The sequence below is a fragment of the Arachis ipaensis genome, chromosome B10 (genome assembly GCF_059453495.1).
Source record: "Arachis ipaensis isolate K30076 ecotype BB chromosome B10, ASM5945349v1, whole genome shotgun sequence".
Lineage (NCBI taxonomy): Eukaryota > Viridiplantae > Streptophyta > Magnoliopsida > Fabales > Fabaceae > Arachis > Arachis ipaensis.
This window is the reverse complement of record NC_142435.1, coordinates 143,322,638-143,345,185: the sequence shown is the minus strand read 5'-3', so window position 1 is coordinate 143,345,185 and position 22,548 is coordinate 143,322,638. Positions and strand designations below refer to the sequence as shown.

Here is a 22,548-nt window from a genome sequence, read left to right as displayed (position 1 = left end):
CACCTTTCTCGCTAGCTACATGCTGGCCAAAATTCAACAAAACTGCTGGCCCCCTAAACTTTTCCTTGTTTAATTTGAGTACTGAACAGTGAACACCAATTTACATGTGCTACTATCATTACCTTTTCCCTTGCATAGTTGCATGTCAAAATGAAGTTACAAGCTCAAAGGAACTTAAGTGATCATAATGCAAGTTAAGTAGTGGGTAATGTGTGCTTTACAAAATTTAATTTACTACCAAAGCATTAAGACATGAACTAATGCTTTATAGATAGATACATATGGAGTGGTTAGGGTGTCCCTTTTGGTAAACCGGTACATGGTGTCATTTTTTTATTAGAAAAGAACTCAAAACCTGACCCTACCTTTCTTGCTTGCTTCAAACTCATCTAATTCCAGGCAGAGACAAAAGAGACAAGCAAGGCCATCATAAAGAGGCTGATCACAAAATTAGGTGGAAAGTTCCATGAAAAGAACAAAAATTGCCTAATATGAACATTGAACAAAGTGGTCACAACACCAAGAATGTAATTTAGTACTGCCTTTTGATGAAAGTCACTTTTGAGTTTTGATATGCATAGATTAAATAATTCCTTATATTGGCTACATATTGGACAAATGCTAGAAAACTAGACTCTTTTTTATTTGATGCATATTAGTTTTGTCATTTTGATCCGCATAAAAAAGATTTTATATATAAGCTTAATTTTAATATACTATCTAAAGAGTTTTATATAATTATTCAATTAGATTCATGTATTTTTATGACTTTTTAAGTAACAAAATATAAAAATTAATTACTTAATTATATGATTAATTATTTATATAAAATTCTTTTACACTGATAATGTGTGAAAATTAAATTATTTATATATATATGATTATATTATTTAATTTATATTTATATTGTAACACTTTTCAGATAAAGATATTTTTTCCCTATTAGTATAGAGATAAGATAATTTTATTTAATTTGTATATAAATTTTTTCAAAAAAAATGCAACAGCATCCATATATATATATATACCCGACCTGAATATCCCGACCCATGTGCACTTTAGAAGATTAAAAAAGGTATATATGTTTTAAATTAATTTCAATATTATGTTATATTAATTATAAGTTTAATGTTTTGTTTTTAATCACATTTGTTGAATTAGGAAATAGATCAAAGAAGCATTAACTTAGAAATTATGGACAAATTTAAGTTCAAGTATGATTATCAACTTCTGTGTAACAAGTATTTTTTTTCTTTTTTATAAACGAGTGCATCATAATTTTTTGACATAAAATTTATCAAGATCCGGACTTCACCTGGTTGAGACCCGGTTTTAGTGTAGCCCAAAAGGCCAAAAGTAACGTAATTTAAACGGATCTAGGATCAGATAAGAGTTTCAAAAATAGACTCGATCATTATTTAAAATCGGGTCCGACTCAAAACAAATCCGATTTCACCCGCAAGAAAATAAGAAGTAATAGGATACACTTTTTATTATTCAAAGACACAAACAATGTCACATTATTCGGACGACGAAATTCTGATTGTCTAGTGGTTTTCCTTTTCTTAACACTGAGTATGATATTTAAAATCATATAGCAATTACGTTTAAATTAGACAAAAACTTCAACTATATATTTTTAACATAAAGACAAAAAAAACACCGTATCCATTTATTTGATCCTTATGGTTATGCAATTCAAATAACTTGGTGTCACGCCTTATTTGTTCCAACACTCAAAGAAATGAAAAAACTTAACAACGGTTGACATGTTATGTTCACTCTTTAACATATCCCTAATGTATGTTCTCTCTATGGTCCATGGCGGTTGCTTCAAGATATGGAAACTTCAACAGCAATCACAAATGTGTGCAGGTTTTGTAACAACCATTAGGTGAGACATCACTGCAACACCAACAGTGAATTCCATTCCCTCTAAGCCTACTCTTCCTCTACAATACTACTACTATACATCCAATACCATTAGCATTTTCCATAATTTGGTTACTTAGTTGAAGCTATGTTCCAAGTTCTAACATTGGTGAAAGTTTGCTTAGTTAATTAGTTAATTGATAACATATCACATAGGCAATGAGGCTTGTCATCTTAGTTCTTTGTGTAATTGTGTTGTTCTCCAATGCAGGTTAGAATTAGATATCATACCATGCAACGTTTATCTTTTTATTTTGTTTTGGTTTCACATACAAACATTATATTTAGCTCATTTGTCATTTTTGTTTTTTAATTTATCATAGGTGCTTATGATCCTTTGGATCCAAATGGGAATGTAACAATCAAATGGGATATAGTGTCTTGGACTCCAGATGGCTATGTTGTAAGTACAAATTGCATTTCTAATTCTTTTCATGTTTTCTTATTAGCCATATAAAATTTCAAAATAAACAAGTACAATCTTTAATAAGTTGTCTTGGTGTAAAGACAAATGGCGAAAACTGTTACATGGTTTGACATATTTGACTAAACTGTCTATGCTGCATTTTTTCCGACCATCAGGCGGACGTAACGTTGTACAACTTCCAAATGTTCCGGCACTTAATGAACCCTGGATGGACCCTGGGATGGACATGGGCAAAGAAAGAAGTGATATGGTCTATGATAGGAGCTCAAACAACAGAGCAAGGTGACTGCTCAAAGTTCAAAGGGAACATACCTCACTGCTGCAAGAAAATCCCAACAGTTGTGGACTTGCTCCCTGGTGTCCCTTACAACCAGCAATTCACAAATTGTTGTAAGGGTGGAGTTGTTGCCGCATGGGGCCAAGATCCTTCACAGGCTATCTCTTCATTCCAAATAAGTGTTGGCCAAGCCGGTACCTCCAACAAGACGGTTAAACTCCCCAAGAACTTCACTCTCTTGGCTCCCGGACCGGGATACACTTGTGGCCGGGCCAAGGTTGTTCCTTCCACCACTTTTCTTACTCCGGACAAGCGCCGCAAGACTCAAGCCCTGAGTAAGTTCTCAAACTCTGTTTTTATTTTTAGTACTTTCTATTTTCAGAACTTTCAAGACGGAAAAAGAGAAAATAGTGAAAACAATAAAATTCTGTTTTTCTGTTTCTACCTCCGGTTTTCTTATTTTTCTTTGCGAAATTATGAAAACAAAAAATACTGAAAATGAAAATACAAACCAAACGATTTCGTATTTTTTTTCACTTTCTATGAAAATTTACTTAAGCAAGAATTCTGATGTTTCATTTGTTGTCTCTTATGCAGTGACATGGAATGTTACCTGCACATACTCACAATTTCTAGCAAGAAAGAACCCTGCTTGTTGTGTATCTTTGTCATCCTTCTACAATGAAACTATTACCCCTTGTCCCTCTTGTGCATGTGGCTGCCAGAACAAAAGGAATTGTGTCAAGTAAGTCACTATTGCAAAACAGTTTATGCTATTAACATATTATGTGATTATATAACGGTTGCTATGGTGCATGCAGGAGTGACTCTAAAATTCTGAGCATGGTTGGTGTTCACACTCCAAAGAAAGACAATGAACCATTGATGCAGTGCACTCATCATATGTGTCCAATAAGGGTGCATTGGCATGTGAAGCAAAACTATAAGGACTATTGGCGAGTCAAGATTGCCATAACAAATTTCAATTACCGGATGAACTATTCCCTCTGGACTCTTGCAATTCAGCATCCAAATCTCAACAATGTCACACAAGTTTTCAGCTTTGATTACAAGCCTATACTTCCCTATGCTTCCATAAGTGAGTAGTCTCAGCTAATAAATTCTTTTTTCATTGTTTCACAATTTGATAATCTATATATGAACCACTAATATCCTCATAACATGCTTTTACATTCACAGCACATTAATATTTTTATATCTCTAAAATTCCTTCGCAGTGAATATATGATATGTTCCAAGTTTTGTTATTCAAAAAATTTAAGATAAATTTGTCTGTGTCAATTATTTCTATTTTTTAGTAAACCTTTTCTATGTAATTATAATCTTTTATTTTGTATACATTTGTACAGCCGTTTCCTAATCTTTTAAAATTATTCCTACAAAAAGAACATTTTAAAGGTTATTGTATTAGTGTATTGTATATATTATTTTTTTATCCAATATCACATCTTAATTGATAACTACTAAATTTGTGTTATTTGAAAAATGGACAACCGATTTTAATTGTTCAAATAACATTTCTCAGACTAATAATTTTGAGAATAGTTATTCACACGTGTTCTCATTTTTTGTATGTAGATGACACTGGCATGTTCTTTGGCATGAAATACTTCAATGACCTATTAATGGAAGCTGGACCAACTGGGAATGTTCAATCAGAAGTGCTTCTTCAGAAGGACAAAGACACATTCACATTCAAGCAAGGTTGGGCATTTCCAAGAAAAGTCTACTTTAATGGTGATGAATGCATGCTTCCACCACCAGATTCCTACCCATTCCTCCCTAATTCTTCCCCTCAAACACTAAATGCCTTCCCAGCACTCATTTTATCATTGATATTCTTCCTAGTTTTATGATGAATTGGTGGGGTTCATATATAGTTTTGTTTTATGAAAAGTTTTGAGACCATGTACACTTAAAAGTAACTTGATAAACATTATGTATGAAACTTAATGTTTAAGTCATTCTTTGAAAACACCAAGCCAGATTCATGGAGGTGTTTCTTGATGAGCACCAAAGGGATGCTAAATATAATAATCCAACAATGATTTTTGTCTGAATCATGAATTCATGATGCTGCTATTATAATGTCTTAACCAATAATTCATCTCCTTTTTTATTGTTTACCAGAAAATATTAATAGTCTTAGAACAAAAATATAGAAACACTGGAAAAAAACATGTTTAGAAAATGAAACACTAAACGCAGCAACATAACATATCCTAAGAATGCATAGAAAAAACCAAGATCATGTAAAATATATATATATATATATGTGTAGCAACATTTAGACAAAAAGTATATATATACAACTAAAGTATTTTAGAAGTACAATCATCATAGCTACCTTTTGTTGCCATGAAAGGTACACTAAATGCTCAACATGTCACATTAATAGAAACACAATCTCGCCATACTCGAACTCAATGAAGAGGTGAATCCATACTACCGAAGGTAGAAACTCACATGAAGATAACTGAGTCTTCACCACTATCGAAACGACACCACAGCAGCAACATTCAACCACCAATATGCTTAAAGTTGGAAACTAAATCATGAGTCCTGAACTAATCTTGAATTTTTTACTGCATGTCAATCTCTGTATCTGATCAAATTCCCAATTGATATTCCAAATTTGCATCAAAACTAGTCAGACTGATAATTTTGGTGGCGAAGTTGAGTTTCCGATGGTCATGAATATGAACATTAAGCATATGCACACAATGCCAAGGCTACAAAGGAAGCCAGCACTAAAGCTAGCAAGGAAACCTCTTGCCGGGAACTGGCATTTGGCAGCCACGGATAAGCATCAGGTGGTGGCATCACACAGTTGTCACCATTGAAATAGATCCTCCGAGGAAACGCCCAACCTTTGTCGAAAGTAAAAGTTGATTTATCCTTTCGGAAGAGTAGCTCTGATTGTACATTACCTTCCGGACCGGCTTCCATTAGCAAATCATTGTAGAACTTAATTCCCCATAGCAATGCTGTATCATCTGTTTAAAGCAATTCATATCAGTAATTCACATGCTTCTAGAAAAAGGTAAGGAGTAAAAAGGATTTGATATTCTATGATGAATAATGAGAGATATTTGTTGCTCATTCAGTGATTAGGACTAGATAATTTTGAATATAACACAAACTTTCACAATCCCTCCCTCTATAATAATTGGTGCCTCATGTCTGAAAGATTGCTTGTCCTTGAAGGTTTTCTTTTTTCTTTTTATTTAGTTTTTTAAAAGAAGAAAGCTTAGAACAAAGGATAATACTTACTTATTGTGCCATAGGGTGTCAATGACTTGTAGTTAAAACTAAAAAGCTGAGTCAAATTGTCGAAATTCGGGTGTTGAATAACCAAGTTCCAATCTGTATAGTTCATCTTGTAATTGAAATTAGTAATAGTGACCTTCACACGCCAGTACTCCTTGTAGTTAAGCTTAACATGCCAATGAACTCGGACAGGACACATATGGCGAGTACATTGAACGAAAGGGGAACTCTTTGCAGGGTTAGCAACAACCGATGCCAAATGCGGTTTATCTGGACTGTAAACATAAAGAGAAAGAACATATCTTAGTGTGAAATATTCATTTCTGTTTCGAAGGAAATCGCAATACAAGGAGTAAACACATACTCTACACAGTTCCCGGATTGAGAAGAGTTTCCCTGGCAGCCACACGAACATGTCGGGCAGGGTACAATGGTATCATTATAGAAAGATGAGAGTGAAACACAGCAACTGGGAGTTTTCTGAGCTAGAAATTGTGAATACATGCATGTCACATTCCATGTCACTGCAATACACAGAGAAATATAAGAAATAGTAAGGTCAAAAGTATTGCTAACAGTTAACTAGAAAGCAAGTTTTAGATTTAATCAAAGAACTATTACCAGATTGCATGATTTTGATAATGGTAACAATAAAACAACTAATGAACTAGAGCATATTATATTAACTTACTGAGAGCTTGAGTCCTTCTTCTTTTATCTCCTGTTAAGAATTGAGTAGGTTGAACAATTTTTCCCGGCCCACAGGTATAACCCGGTCCCGGTGCTTTCAAGGTGAAGTTCTTGGGCACCCTGACTGTTTTGTTAGAGGTTCCAGCTCTACCAACACTGATTTGAAATGATGCAATGGCATTTGCCGGATCCTGTCCCCATGAGCTGAGTACACCTCCTTTGCAACAATTTGCAATTTGTTGATTGTATGGTGTTCCAGGAAGTAAATCTACAACGGTTGGGTCCTTTTTACAGCAATGTGGTGGGGTTGTCTTGAATTTCGAGCAATCGCCTTGTTCGGTAGTCTGCCCTCCCATCATGCTCCATATTACCTCTTTCTTTGCCCATGTCCACCCTAGCGACCACCCTGGCGCCGAGATGTGACGGTATTGCTGGAAATTGTTTAATGTAACAACAGCCTGCAGTAGACTCAATTGTGTTTTAGCAAGATCAAGCTTCTACCAGAACAAAAATAAATGAAATCATTTCAAAACCATGTATAATTCTAAAAGAATATACTTACAACATAACCATCTGGTGTCCAGCTTATAATATCCCATCTGATTGTAATATTTCCGTTTGGATCAAGCACATCATATGCTTCTGAAAGACAAAATGTCGAATCGAAAATCAAACAACTTTACTAGAAGTAATCATTGAACCTTAAGTCTTCACATCACATACTAACATTGAATCAATAAAGTGAAAATAGGTACAACTTCACTTTTACACACTCAATTTCCATGGAATGGTTTCAACTTTCAACCTTCCCATGTAAGAAAGATATCTGTATTAGTAAGGGCGTTCATATATGAATAACTGAAGTTAAAGCTGAAATTAGTACCATCAGTTACTTATTCAACTGTTGACCCTACGAAAATTCAATTTAATATCGGTTAATTATCATCTTAGCACTTAATTAGTATAAGATCGATATATAGATAATCAGAATATCAGTTTCATCGTTTGATACCAAAATTTTGATAGCAAGAAAGATTGAACAGAGGAAGCAATTGGCAGTGTTTTCTATCAAAACCGTTGGCATCAACCAAATAATAATAATAATAATAATAATAATAATAATAATAATAATATTGCAAAGCAAACTTTTCACTTTTTCAACAAATTCAAAGGAGAAAATTCAGCATCAATCTCAAAAGTCGAGTAACAGAGCGTAAGGTACACGCCATCATGCACGAGGCAAAATGAGAAAAACTGGATTACCGAACAATCCGTTAAACCACAAGAACACATATCCAATGAAAAAGTTCTAAAAATTTAACGAGAAAAAAAAAAAAAGAAAAGCATGAGTGCAGGAACCTGTTGAAGTGAAGGAAGTGAAAGACAGAAGGAAGAAGAGCAAAATGCATGGAGGCGGTTTGATGAAGAATCGGAATTTGGCAACGGAAGAAGACAACATTTTGAACGGTGAAAAAGGGAATGAATGTTACGAATGTTAGGATTGTGTTGAACTGAGTTGTTGTGTCTTATATATATGTCGTATGAGCTATGATCACTTGGTTTATAAGTTCTGTGATATAAAAAAAAAAACACTATGAAAAGGGAACAGAAAAAGAACATAGGAGAGAGAAAGTGGAAGGAGAGAGAGTGTGTGTCAGTGGAAAAAAAAGACGCGGCTCATGCTGACTTGTTCTAATTTGGGGGGCCAGTTGGCATATACTATGAGAAATGGAAAAATGATACTTGTATTCTTGTAAGAATAAGACTGGTTTTATTTAACATTATTTATATTTATTTTTATTTGTTTATTAGTATTTTTTTATCAATCATATTAGTTATAATCACTTAATTAATATTTTATATGTTGATAGTATTTTTTGTTGTTTATATTTTTTAATATTAAATATTTTTTATAGTTTTTATTACTATTTTTTTAAAAACTATTTTGGTGTGTACAAGAAAAATACATATATAAAAGACAAGAGTTGTATAAGAAAGAGATTATGAGTTGTATTTTTGTAAAAAAAGTCTAAAAAATTAGTATTTTTATTATAATTTGACTAATATTTAATCAACAAAATAATAAATAATTTTATATTATTAGATATAATTTTATATTATTAAAAATATTAATAATGACTAATTATTAATTATAAATTACAAAACTTGCTTATTCCTATCACTTCTAATTGTTGTAATGTAAAGTTCCCACTGTAAAGAGAATTCGGCTTCCGAAAGTTTCTTAAAGCCTAGTGCCTAAGTTTGTGGATTTCTTGGTTTCTTAACGAAGTGATTTTTGCTTTTGGTTTCACCAACTTTCCTATGATTAGCAAAAAGGATTAGAGGCCCCTTTTTTTTTCTTTTGCTTTTTACATTAAGATTAACGGTTAAAAATGATTGAACACCGATAAAAATTCTTCAATAAAAAATCAGACATAAATGTTGCATAGTTACATGTAGCGTTGTCTATATCTTCGTCCCATTATTTCTGTTTATGCTTTGGACCCAAGTGTTCTTACCCTCATGCCTAACCACACTTGGCATCTCGGACTATGATTGTCTTGTTACTTTATGTGCAAGAGTAGTCAACCATCAATCGACAGTCAACGCATACTCTGTTTTTTCTAAACTCTGCACATATTTTCAAAATTTATGAATAGCCATGTTACAAAGCCTATGATTATTTTGAAAACTTGCTTTGTGAAGTGCCACAAACAAAATGAAAAATTGTTTTTAAGTTAAAATTTAAAAATTGAATCCTACTTTTTTTATTGCTTTATTTATTATTTCTTTAAGCCCGAGTGAGAACGACAAATATAGGAAATTAATTCTAACAACCATGATAAAATCTTAGAACTAAAATAGTATCACTAAATAATAAATGAATAAGGAAAAAAATCCTAGCCGTTTTGTGAAGTTTTACGAAAGCAAGCATACGGTGGTATATAATGGCATGGGAATAGGACAACCATATGCCAGCTAGATTTCATATTTCACTTTATTTATTTTAAACCAATTGTTGGAATAAATTAGAAAAATTTGGGTTCACTGCTGCTAAGTTCTAACTACATACATCAAAAGAGATGTTGGGACTTTCTGAGGAGGTGGGAAACTGAGGAAGGGCGTCTGTGGAAGCTTCTAAGGCTTTTTTGGACTAATTGAGTCCATTTTACATGCTACGCACACTTCTGGCTTTTATTTGTCACTCTTATGTAGTTATGTGTATTTGTTTCCTTAATTAATTTGTTTAAGAAAGAGTCATAAATACGCACAAATTGTGGATGTTAACTTATTCAATATTTTGAAATTTTATGAGTAAAGTATCAACTCGGTCCTCTCCATTTCCCAAAATGACAAGACGACTCTTAACCAAAAATACGTTTCATTACGGTTCTTGACCCTGTACTCCGTCTGCTAACCCGGTCCTTCTGTCAGTTTTCCGGTGAAAACTCGATAGAAATTGCTGACGTATCAGGTTAAAAAATGGACAGGACCTAGTTATCTCTAAATTTAAATTGGTTAGGAATTTATTTATCCGTATTATTCTTTAAATAATATTTTTTAATTATTTTTTTATTCATTATATTAATGTTCTTTTTTTAATAAATAAGCACAAACTAATTAATAAATTATTCAAATTTAAAAATATCATTTATTATGAAACCAAATAAATAATTTTTAAATATAATTTTTAAATATATAAATAATAAACATTAAAATTCAGTTAATACATTAATAATAATAACCCAATGATATACTATTAGTATTATGATCTAGCTCATTTTTACAATAAAGTGAAAACTAATGAACACATTATTTAATATATAGTAAACTTTTTTTTGACTAATAACAAATTTAATTTTTTATCTCTTTAAACTAAATTAATAATTCTATTTGATATCTTTACACTAAAATACACTATGAGTAAGCTACTAATACTAAATGAAATGAAACATAATAGAATTATTAATTTAGTTTAAAGAGATAAAAAATTAAATTTGTTACTAGTAAAAAAAAAGTTTACTATATATCAAATAATGTGTTCATTAGTTATAATACTAATAGTATATCATAGGGTTATTATTATTAATGTATTAACTGAATTTTAATGTTTATTATTTATATATTTAAAAATTATTTATTTGGTTTCATAATAAATGATATTTTTAAATTTGAATAATTTATTAATTAGTTTGTACTTCTTTATTAAAAAAAGAATATTAATATAATGAATAAAAATATAATTAAAAATATTGTTTAAAGAATAATAAGGACAAATAAACCCTAACCAATTTAAATTTAGAGACAATTAGGTTCCTGTCCATTTTTTAACCTGACACGTCAGCAATTTCCGTCAAATTTTCGCCAGAAAACTGACAGAAAGACCGGATTGAAAGACAGAATACAGGGTCAGGAACCGTAATCGAACGTATTTTTGATTAAGGATCGTCTTGTCATTTTAGGAAATGGATAGGGATCGAATTGATACTTTACTCAAATTTTATATATAAGAACTTAATTTTGATGGTTGTTTTTGTTTATGGCTTTCTAGTAATGTGCTCTACTGCTCATGGTTGTTTTGTGATGTTCTTAAACTCTGATATAGCATACAGCCATACACATATCAACATAGCAATTGTATTGAATTAAAATGTACTACTAAAATAGAATATTTAAAATATAAAATATATATTAAAAGTAAGTTAAATTATACATATATTTATATATAAATACATAGTGATTAATTTTGGCGACTGATATTTTTGTGGGTAAATTGTATTTTTTTATATTCCTACATGTATATTATAGGATAAAGTACTATTTTAATCTCTAATATTTAAGACAAATTTTAATTTGATCCTTAACGTTTCAAAATGCTCTATTTCAGTCTCAAAAGATTTTAAAGGAATTTAATGTTGTCTCACAGTTAAATTTGCACTAATAATTAGTATATTTAAAAGTCAATAATACATTCAATTTGAATAAGTAAGTAAAATCAATCTACTAATGATCATTAATTTAAAATTTTTTTCTGTTAATCATTCGAGTCAAATTTAATAGTAGGACAATGTTAAATCTATTTAAAACTTAACTTTTTGTGTTAAAATAGGACTTTTGAAACGTTAGAGATCAAATTATAATTGGAACGAGACATGCGACCATTGAAGCTACCACTGGTGAAAATCCAGGTACCATTTGGAGTTCTCAATCTGGAAGTACCAATCGTTAGTTTTTTTTTTTTGAAAAAAAAAATTGCCGAGAATGTTCTTGGAAGTAGAAATAACTTAGGATGTGAAAGCATGAGAATTGAGATTCTGTAGGAGGAGATGTAAAAAAAAATAAAATAAAATACGATGCAAACACTATCATAAGATTTTTTGGGTGGAGTTTATACATTGAAACACCACTTTGCGGCACCCTGAAGAGCTAACTATTACTAATGAAATTGATAAGCAAATGTGTGATGCTGTGGGTGGGTTGCAAATGAATTTGATAAGAAAACAAGCATGGCTGCATGAGTAAGGCTGCTGAGAAAGATGACATTCATGGTGAAAAAAATGAAAGAAAAAAAAAAACTGAAAAGCAACATATTCAAGAAATAAAAATCGCATTATGAAGTTATTTAATTTATCCCATTTCATCCTTAATATCCAAATATGCATGTAACTAAAGAATAGAAAGAAGAATAATTAACTAAAAAGTAAAGAATACTCTTCATGCACCACCACCATTAAACTAAATTTTGGAGTTTAAAAGTTTTGATTAGTGTTTTTTTATACTCTCACTATACTGAAATTTGATAAGGTCTCAATCAAGCATGGCATTAATAGTCTTCTTCACCACCCTTCCTGTACGCCAGTTTAATTTTCTAGACGTTGATATTAGTATATTACGGTTTCCTAGCTTCCAAGCAAGAACCAAAGAAACCAGATAGAGCTTTCAGTTTTAATAATCTTACTGACTTGACTAAAAATAGTGTGTTTATATGCCTCTTGAGTCTTGATATATATGTCGTCTTCTTACCCAAACCAAAGTACTAATAAGTAATAATATTCTCTCTCTGAATTAAACACTACGTACAACTACTACTCCATCAAATCAAACATGAGCTATGTTACCAATATGCTTTTATCTTGCATTTTAATATTTTACTACCAATCCACGTTTCATGAAGCTTATGAGCCAGTCGTTGCACACATTTTCAAAGTGAAATGATATTTATATTATTGTTTGTATATTTTTTTTTATGTACATTTTCTTTTATTTTTTTTGGTGACTACATTTTCTTTTATTTAAGTGATAAACATTTTTTTCTCATATTTTATTAATCTTTTTTATATAGCCAGTAAGTGTGTTTCCAAAAGTAAAACATATATGACCATTAATAATCTTTGAAAAATTGAACTAGTCAAATAACGGAATTAGGGTATCACTAGGGTCACAATCACATACATTATTTTACTACTTGCCCAGTACTTTCAAGCTTTCTTTCTTCCTAGTAACTACCGGCAATCGGAACAATATATATAATGGCCTCACCTCATGAATTCTTCATAATTTCACTGATTCGTTTTGTTCCAATTCCATCCTTCACCAGACACATTGGTCGGCGACCCTTTCTTGAACGGCCTTGAAATCTTCAAAATCAGTGACCCTGACCCTGACCCTATTCCTCATCCATTTGCCCCAACAAACTTCTCTGTCTCTGTTCAAAAATTTACAAGGAAAAAGCAAAAAGGTGGCATGACAAGAAACTGTCATCCAGAGTCTTTGAGCCAAGAGAAGGTTCTGCTGTTCAACTCTAGGCTCAGATTGTTCTCCGGGAAACTGAAATCCCGGTAGAAGGGACCATATGTGATTACAAGTGTGTCACCATATGGCTATGTGGAGCTTCAAGATATTGATTCTAATAAGAGGTTCATTATTAATGGACAGAGAGTCAAGCATTATCTTGAAGGCAATGTTGAGCAAGAATGCTCAAAGCTGAGACTAGATTAAAAGCTCAGTAAGGTACAGCTAAAGACAATAAAGAAGCGCTTGCTGGGAAGCAACCCAGCCATTAGCAAAGTTTATTTGTTATTCAAATAAGAGGTAATGACCAAATCAGTACCCGAAAAATTCAAACGCTGACATTTTGGTACCTCACTATTGTTATTGACAAAATGGTCCTTAAAAGATTTTAAAATTTGACAAGCGTACCCACGAGTTCACCGGAGCACATTTCCGGCAAGCACAGTGCTGATGTGGCCACCGTGTTTTGGTGACTTGGCAAACCACCCCCAAAGTTCCCTCCCCAACGCACACTCCCTCCCCTTCCCTCTCCCTCCCTATCGCAGCCCCCATCCCCAACGCACACTTCTCCCTAATCGCAGTCCCCGCCGCATCACAAGCCCCTCCCCAACGTACACTTTTCCTTCCTCCCTCAACACCACCATTCACAGCAACAACAACTTTAACATCAACAGCAACAACAACCTCCACCACTCTCTCTCTCTCTCCACCACTCCCCCCTCCAACACACACTTCCCTCTCCCTCCCTCAACACCACCATTCACAGCAACAACAACCTCAACATCAACAGAGTTGCCCCAAATCATGAATTGTCCCAAATTTTTAGGTTAAATTATCATTCAAAAAGATTAATCACAATAAAACTCAGAAACAAATTCATATACAATAATCAAAATAAAATAAAATAAAATAAAATAAAATAAAACTTAATACAGACACCAAGATGGAACCCAGACAGAGGAAGCATGGCAACAACTGGGGGCTAGCAACAAGCAGATACAAGCAGTGAAGGCGACAGCGGTGAAGGCGTGCAGACAACGCAATGCTACGAAGGAGACACTGGCGGACGCAGAAGACCCGACGATGAGATGGCGACAGTGCGGTGTCGATGACACTGGCTCTGTAAGACTGAGAAGGTTGAGCTCTACTGCTGTTTTGGGGGAGAGTGAGTTGAGAGTATGAGACACTGTGTTGGAAAGAGGATTAGAATTCAAAGAGGCAAGGGAAGGGGATTAGGGTTTAGAAAGGGGGATTTTGGACTGAGGAGGGGGGAAGTGCGTTGGAGATGGGGAATTAGGGTTAGAGAGGGGGAGGGAAGAATTAGGGTTGGGGAGGGGGGAGAATGTATTCAGGAAGGGGAAGGGGGGAGTGCGTTGGGGAGGGGGAAGGAGAAGGAGAAAAATTAGGGTTAGAGAGTGGGAGGGAAGGATTAGGGTTGGGGAGGGGGGAGAATGCATTCAGGAAGGGGAAGGGGGGGAGTGCGTTGGGGAGGGGGAAGGAGAAGGAGAAGAATTAGGGTTGGGGGAGGTATTTGCCATGTCATCAAAACGCAGTGGCCATGTCAGCACCGTGCTTGCCGGAAATGTGCTCCGGTGAACTCGTGGATACGCTTGTCAAATTTTAAAATCTTTTAAGGACCATTTTGTCAATAACAATAGTGAGGTACCAAAATGTCAGCGTTTGAATCTTTCGGGTACTGATTTGGTCATTACCTCTTCAAATAATAATTATAGGAGTTTGATATAAATTATCTTCAAGGTTAATTATCAATTGCAGGAGTTTACAGAGTTACAGAAGAATTCTGAGCATAAAGCAGAGAAAATGAGCTCACTGGCACAAAAACGCCAATAAGGGATATTTTGGGCGTTAAACGCCAGTAAAGATACCTTTCTGGGCGTTAAACGCCCAAAAGAAGCAACAAATGGGCGTTAAACGCCAGAATGAGTGCCATTCTGGGCGTTTAACGCCAGGAATGTGGAGGGGAGGAAGTTTTGTTTCCAACTCAAAATTTTTTCAAGTTTTCATGGTTCCATCCAAAATTTCTTGCAAAAACATGTTACAAATTATCATCTTTCAATTTCAATTTCAAAAAAATAAAACAATTTATTTTTAAGCGGCTAAGCGGCTAAACCAAGCTGTCCCTAACCATGTGCTTGTGGCGTGAAGGTGTCAAGTGAAAAACTTGAGACTGAGCGGTTAAAGTCGTGGTCCAAAGCAAAAAGAGTGTGCTTAAGAACTCTGGACACCTCTAACTGGGGACTTTAGCAAAGCTAAGTCACAATCTGGAAAGGTTCACCCAGTTATGTGTCTGTGGCATTTATGTATCCGGTGGTAATACTAAAAAACAAAGTGCTTAGGGCCACGGCCAAGACTCATAAAGTAGCTGTGTTCAAGAATCAACACACTAAACTAGGAGAATCAATAACACTATCTGAATTCTGAGTTCCTATAGATGTCAATCATTCTGAATTTCAAAGGATAAATTGAGGTGTCAAAACTGTTCAGAAGCAAAAAGCTACTAGTCCCGCTCATCTAATGAGAATTTGAGCTTCATATAAAACTCTGAGATGTTATTACCTTTTGATTTTCTTTCTATCCTATTTTAGTTGTCTAGTTGCTTGAGGACAAGCAACAGTTTAAGTTTGGTGTTATGATGAGCGGATATTTTATACGCTTTTTGGGGGTATTTTCATATAGTTTTTAGTAGGATCTAGCTACTTTTTAGTATATTTTTATTAGTTTTTATGCAAAAATTACATTTTTGGACTTTACTATGAGTTTGTGTATTTTTCTATGATTTCAGGTATTTTCTGGCTGAAATTGAGGGACCTGAGCAAAAATCAGATTCAGAGGCTGAAAAAGGACTGCAGATGCTGTTGGATTCTGACCTCCCTACACTCGAAATGAATTTTCTAGAGCTACAGAAGCCCAATTGGCGTGCTCTCAATTGCGTTGGAAAGTAGACATCCTGGGCTTTGCAGCAATATATGATAGTCCATACTTTGTCTGAGTTGAGATCATACAAACTGGCGTTTAACGCCAAGTCTCTACCCTATTCTGGAGTTAAACGCCAGAACTAGCATAAAAGTTGGAGTTAAACGCCCAAACTGGCACAAAAGCTGGAGTTAAACGCCAGGAGCAGCCTATGCACGTGAAAGCTTCAATGCTCAGCCCAAACACACACCAAGTGGGCCCCGGAAGTGGATTTCTGCACTATCTATCTTAGTTTACTCATTTTCTGTAAACCTAGGTCACTAGTTTAGTATAAAAACTACTTTTAGAGACTTACTATGTACCTCGTGACATTTCACATCTGAATTTTGTATCTTCTACGGCATGAGTCTCTAAACTCCATGGTTGGGGGTGAGGAGCTCTGCTGTGTCTCGATGGATTAATGCAATTACTACTATTTCTCATTCAATCACGCTTGTTTCTATTCTAAGATATTCATTCGTACTTCAACATGACGAATGTGATGATCCGTGACACTCATCACCATTCTCAACCTACGAACGCGTGCCTGACAACCACTTCCGTTCTACCTTAGATTGAATGTATATCTCTTGGGTTCCTGGTTCACGAGTTTGACTGCCTCTCCTGACAACAGAGCATTCAAATCAGTGAGATCAGAGTCTTCGTGGTATAAGCTAGAATCAATTGGCAGCATTTCTGAGATCCGAAAAGTCTAAACCTTGTCTGTGGTATTCTGAGTAGGATCCGGGAAGGGATGACTGTGACGAACTTCAAACTCATGAATGCTGGGCGCAGTGATAGTGTGCAAAAGGATCAATGGATCCTATTCCAACATTAGTGAGAACCGACAGATGATTAGCCATGTACATGGACCCTTTTCACTGAGAGGACGGCTGGTAGCCATTGACAACGGTGATCCACCAACATACAGCTTGCCATGAAAGGAGACCTGCGTTCGTGAAGAAGAAGACAATAGGTAAGCAGAAATTCAGAAGACAGAACATCTCCAAAACCTCAACCTGTTCTCCATTACTGCATAACAAGTATTATTTAATCCATGTTCTTTTACTCATTCCAATTAAAACTGAGAATTATTATTGATATCCTGACTAAGAGTTACAAGATAACCATAGCTTGCTTCAAGCCGACAATCTCCGTGGGATCGACCCTTACTCACGTAAGGTATTACTTGGACGACCTAGTGCACTTGCTGGTTAGTTGTGCGGAATTGCAAAAGTGTGATTGTGATTTCGTGCACCAGTCCCCAAGAATCACTTGTGACCATAGATATACAGCAGTGAAGAACAGAAAACAGCTTTCCTTTGTATCCCATTTCGGACTGAGCAGAGAGTTGAGAAGAGGAGAAGAAGATCTGATGCATGTAAAAGGAAATGGGTTACCTTTAATATTTTCTTAAGCTTGATTTGGTTTGAACTCACTGATTTGACATCTGCCTTTCAAGCTTAATCTCTCTCTTTCTTTCTTCTTCTGTGAATGGCGTGTGGAAGAAGCTCTCTCTCTTTCTTCTGTGTTTTCTGACCAAGAGGAAAAAGTGTACGTTGAGTTATGAGAGTAGGTGAGAGGGATTTGCTGAAATCAAATCGGGTTTGGATCGGATATCCATTAGGCAACCCGTTTGATTTCTTTGGCTTTGTTTCTTTTGGGATCCACTTGATTAACCAGCCCATTAGCCTTGATGTTTTTATTTTTTATTTCAATTTGGGATCCTAGACTTGGTTTTGGCCTGCAACATTTAATAAATAATTAGCAACATATAATTATTAACACTCAACACTAATTATTTATTTTGTCCAAAAATAATGTTTGTCATCACTAATTAATTTAGTTAATTTTTTAACTCAACAGAATCTGTTTGCAGAGTGTTAATAAGAGGTGGTGTGGGTTGTTTGTTTGGGTTAATGAATTCCATAAAAAAAAGATTGAAAAATGAAAATAGTGAAGAATGGAGGATGAACTTTGCTTGAAAGATTAGAAGTTTGGAATCTGATGTTAGGGTTTTAAAATTGGGAGTGATTTTGTTAGTTGTAATAAATTTGCTTGTAGTTGCTATGTTATTATGGAAATGGTGAAGATTGGCCTGATGTGTTTTGGTAAAAAGCCAAATTTGATGGTTTAGATTAAAATTGTAGGAATATTTTGAAAAAAAATAATTTATATTGTTGTATGTATTTTTGTATTAAGTCTCAGTGAATGAAAATTGCACCTGTGTTAATATGAATCAAATAACAAAATAAAATATAATAATTTCAAACAAGAAATATCATCTAATTCCTTTATAATTCATTAATAGAACATTCACATTGATACTGAATTCAAACACAATTAAAAGGTTTTGTGTGATGTAACACACAAACAAAATAAGTAAGTTATCCAAAAGGAATCATTCCAAGTATAACTAACCAAAAGCCATTATTTCAGAGGTATGCAAACTTAGAAAAACAAGATAACTAATCCAAAAAGTAACTAATCCAAAAGTATAATGCCTTATTACATATAAAGCTTCCAAACACAGAATGATCAACAATTCAATTCTTTTTTCTTTGTGGTTTGAATCCAGGAGTATGGACAAATTTCATGAAACTAGCTAATCGTGTGGCTGTCCCTGAAGATGCACCTTGCATTGGATCAACTAGTACATTAGTTGCTGGTGGGGTACTAGATGGTCGAGATACCATTTTTTTGGTTGCAAGCTTTGGGGCATTGCATTATGTTGCACTACACTAGTCTCCATCTATAAAAAGTGTGAAGTTAGTGAAATTTGAACAAAAAATAAATTGGCATAGTAGTTAATTTAAGGAATAATTTAAAATATACCATTATCTGTAGAGAGTCTTCATTATGAGACATAATTGGTTGACTCATGCCAAGCTCAACCTTAGCCTAGCCTTCATGCTGAATTTCTTGGTGTTGAATTAGAGGTGGATTGTTATTAGGTGCACCAACTTGAGATGGTATATCAGCAGGTGAAATAGCATGGACAAGGTTCACAACTAGAGCAACAATGGTAGAAACAGCAGGGTTGGAATTACTACCTTTAGCAGTAGCAACCATAGCTGCTGCCACTTCTTGAACCTTCCTCTTTCGGCAGTTTTTTTTATGTAAGCTTTTTTTCCCACAATAACAACAAGAACCTTTTTTATAAATCCTCTTCATCTTGGTCTTTTGCTTCTTGCTTCCATAAAGGCCCTCATCAGCATCCTTTATACATTTTTTCTTGGATGCTCATGGCATCTTTTTAAATTTCGGAGCTTGTGGTTTATTGTGTGGAGACTTCTCCCACATTGCTTGACTAGGAATAGGATCTAAATAGAATGTATATGTGTCATTATATACATCCGTTGTCAATCACTTGTGACAAAATTTATCAAAATGTTTTCTAGTCCTAGCCAATGTAGCACAAGCATGGATATAAGGCATCCTTGCACATAGAATTACAATAGATACAACCGGCAATAAATCAATATATTTATATCAGAAAACCAAAACATGGTATCATATAAGATGAATCTTGATCATGTAACAAAAAAAATTCATTAACTATTACTTAGTTGCCAAAAACTACATGAACATAGCCTCTCTCCCAAATCAACTACCATATTGGTTGGGTGGCCAATGACTTCAAACTTTTCATACTTTTCGTCACTAGACCATACAGGGTTTCAACTCTTTGATTCATTCTTTATCTTCTCCAACCTACTACGCTGTATTGGGGGTAAAATTTTAATGTGGCTCCTAAGTTTTACCTTATTCCTAGCAATTGTCCTCATAGCATACATTCTAACCTCTTCCAATAGTGTGATGATGGGTTTGGCTCTGACCTCCTTAATTCGTGATTTGAAAATCTCATAGGCATTGTTGCAAATACTGTCCATCTTGGGTACATTGCTGAAGAAAGCTCTACTCCATGCATCTTTTAGCCACTTGCTCAAGTATGACCATGCCTTTTCATTGAGTCTCTTAATTCTTCTCATTCCCTCAATCCACCCTTCTTGTGTTGTTGACCTTGCACATTTTCACAATAATCCTCTAAACTCATTGTCCTTTCATTGCTTGTTAAAAATTTTACATATGCCATACACAAAATCTGTGATGGGCATTTGGAATGACTTCTTGAAGTGCTGAAATCAGCCCCTATACAAATTTAAACATAAAAACCACAAAATGTAGTTACTCTCGAGCCTCAAAAAGGTCCTTGAACTAGTTTTAATGAACTCAAACTGGTCCCTGAACTAATTTTAATGAACTCAAAATTAGTCAATAACCTCAAACTAGTTGTCAAGGGCATGTTGGGAACCAACCACCTACATTTCTCAACCTTATCATAGCCAAGGAATTTGTAGTAGTCTCTGACTGAAAAAATATCCAATGTGTTTGTATCTAATTCAGGTAACTCTGACAAGCTTCCATCTTCATTTCTGACAAATGATCCTCCATGGTAATATATAATTTTAATGAATTGATCTTCTATTTACATACAGAAAATTTAAAAAAATAATTAACAATAACAATAACAACTAGAACTAGTGTGCTTGATATAAATATAAGTTGTTATGAGACAACAACAGACCAAATTAATGCACAAAAACTAAATTTAGAACATCCACAGATAAAATGAGAATAAAAAAAGGAACGATGTATATGAATAAATATTAATATCTTCCCCACAAAAGTAAAAAACTAGGAGGGTAGTTCTATGATGTGCTGTATTATCTCTTACAAGAAAAATATAATTATTCTAGGTTCTCAAAAAATAAGATCAAACTAAAAAGTGATGTTTTCAATAAATTTAGTAAAACATAAAAACACAATTTAAAATTAAGCAACAGATCCAATCATTATTGGCATAAAAAACGAATTTTATAATTTCATACAAAGTAAGCAACAGCTCAAAACAAGATTTTCATTTAAATTTAGAATATGAAAAGTGTCTCATTCTTGGAAGTTCAAATTTTGAATTTAAGTTTCCATCATTTTTATCTATGTCAGCTTTACTCTAGTCTTGCATATAGGTTGTCATAAGAATCCAAACACAGATACCCTGATGCTTTATTATATTATATGAGGTGCAGAAAATAATGAGTCGTCTTGTGCATTATCAAACAATTTCTGAGTATAAAGTAGGGATGCTAAGTATGAAGAACCACCAAAGGAATTTGATCAGATAAATGGTACATACTTCCAGAGAATGGGAATGAGTGTCTTGAAATATTTGTATCCAATGAAAAATAAACAAACAACACGCATATACGATCAATAATTAAATCTTCTAGATCAATCACTCTATGTTACAAGATGCAATAAGTAATTGATTTAATTAACTTGGCTACATATAGAGATTAATACTTTGATGAAATTGCACCTGTCTTCTAAATAAAACAAAGGAAAAATCAAATGTAACATATTGTATATGACAATCTGATTCCATCCTTTTATTTCTTAATCCTTTGATTATCAGACAAACACACTAATGTCAAAATCCTAACCCAAAAAAACTCTCCTAAAATACTCACAATCAAATTAATGGTATATAAAAATGAAATGATCGAACATCTAACTAATAAGCCAAAAAATTAAATGATAGTCACTGAAAACATAAACCCTAACAAAGAATAAGCACAAAAATTAACATATACTAACATACAAAGCAAAATGCAAGAATGCATAAAAAAAGAAAAGAAGGGAACCAAAAGTGAAGCAAAAAAACAAAGTATCATTATGGGTATATAAATTTTTTTTTTTCATTATTTTCCTTACCTAAAACTTAGTCAACGTAGGTGAAGAGAAGACAGTTGATGCAATGTGAAGTGGGTGAAGAGAAGAGAATCGCGACTTCAACGAATCAGCTAAGTCAGACTCGCAATAACGCCATTGAAGAGATGAGAAAGAAGCAGAACAGTCCTATTATGAGGAGAATATGGTGTAGTGGTTGTTTAACTAAAACGTTGCTATGTCTTTAGCTTATACGACGTCGTTTTGGGCTGTTTGAGCGCCATACCAAAACGACGTCGTTTTAGTGGAGTCCAGCGTGGCATTCTGTCGTACACGTCATCTCTCCGGTAATGACTCTGTGACGGAAATCATTGTATGGACTAACATGATTAAAATTTAAAAAGTTTAGGGACTAAATAGAGTCAATTAAAACTTC

The 22,548-nt window shown here is 33.9% G+C and overlaps 2 protein-coding genes across 2 annotated transcripts; one reads left to right on the top strand and one right to left on the bottom strand.

Annotated features, from left to right (window-relative positions):
- The first annotated feature begins 1,892 nt into the window (after positions 1–1,892).
- Positions 1,893–4,717, top strand: LOC107624375 (COBRA-like protein 4). Its single transcript, XM_016326873.3, has 6 exons — positions 1,893–2,143; positions 2,256–2,335; positions 2,515–2,971; positions 3,234–3,381; positions 3,458–3,735; positions 4,236–4,717. Exons 1-6 carry the CDS (start codon positions 2,092–2,094, stop codon positions 4,511–4,513), a joined length of 1,293 nt encoding a protein of 430 aa, XP_016182359.1. The 5' UTR covers positions 1,893–2,091; the 3' UTR covers positions 4,514–4,717.
- A 175-nt stretch (positions 4,718–4,892) lies between these two features.
- On the bottom strand, positions 4,893–8,276 carry LOC107624222 (protein COBRA). The gene is made up of 6 exons (XM_016326703.3): positions 7,977–8,276; positions 7,180–7,259; positions 6,619–7,075; positions 6,292–6,451; positions 5,931–6,202; positions 4,893–5,653 (listed from the first exon to the last, which is right to left on the bottom strand). Exons 1-6 carry the CDS (start codon positions 8,074–8,076, stop codon positions 5,364–5,366), a joined length of 1,359 nt encoding a protein of 452 aa, XP_016182189.1. The 5' UTR covers positions 8,077–8,276; the 3' UTR covers positions 4,893–5,363.
- Positions 8,277–22,548: the final 14,272 nt, after the last annotated feature.

What these genes read in the sequence shown, in the direction of transcription:
- LOC107624375 (XM_016326873.3), top strand. Translation starts at nt 2,092, where the DNA reads ATGAGGCTTGTCATCTTAGTTCTTTGTGTAATTGTGTTGTTCTCCAAT. An exon ending in TGTGTTGTTCTCCAATGCAG is followed by an intron (nt 2,144 to 2,255) that starts GTTAGAATTAGA and finishes AATTTATCATAG; the next exon opens with GTGCTTATGATCCTTTGGAT. An exon ending in AACAAAAGGAATTGTGTCAA is followed by an intron (nt 3,382 to 3,457) that starts GTAAGTCACTAT and finishes TGGTGCATGCAG; the next exon opens with GAGTGACTCTAAAATTCTGA.
- LOC107624222 (XM_016326703.3), bottom strand. Translation starts at nt 8,076, where the DNA reads ATGTTGTCTTCTTCCGTTGCCAAATTCCGATTCTTCATCAAACCGCCT. An exon ending in CACTTCCTTCACTTCAACAG is followed by an intron (nt 7,260 to 7,976) that starts GTTCCTGCACTC and finishes TTTGTCTTTCAG; the next exon opens with AAGCATATGATGTGCTTGAT. An exon ending in AAGAAGGACTCAAGCTCTCA is followed by an intron (nt 6,452 to 6,618) that starts GTAAGTTAATAT and finishes TGTGTATTGCAG; the next exon opens with TGACATGGAATGTGACATGC.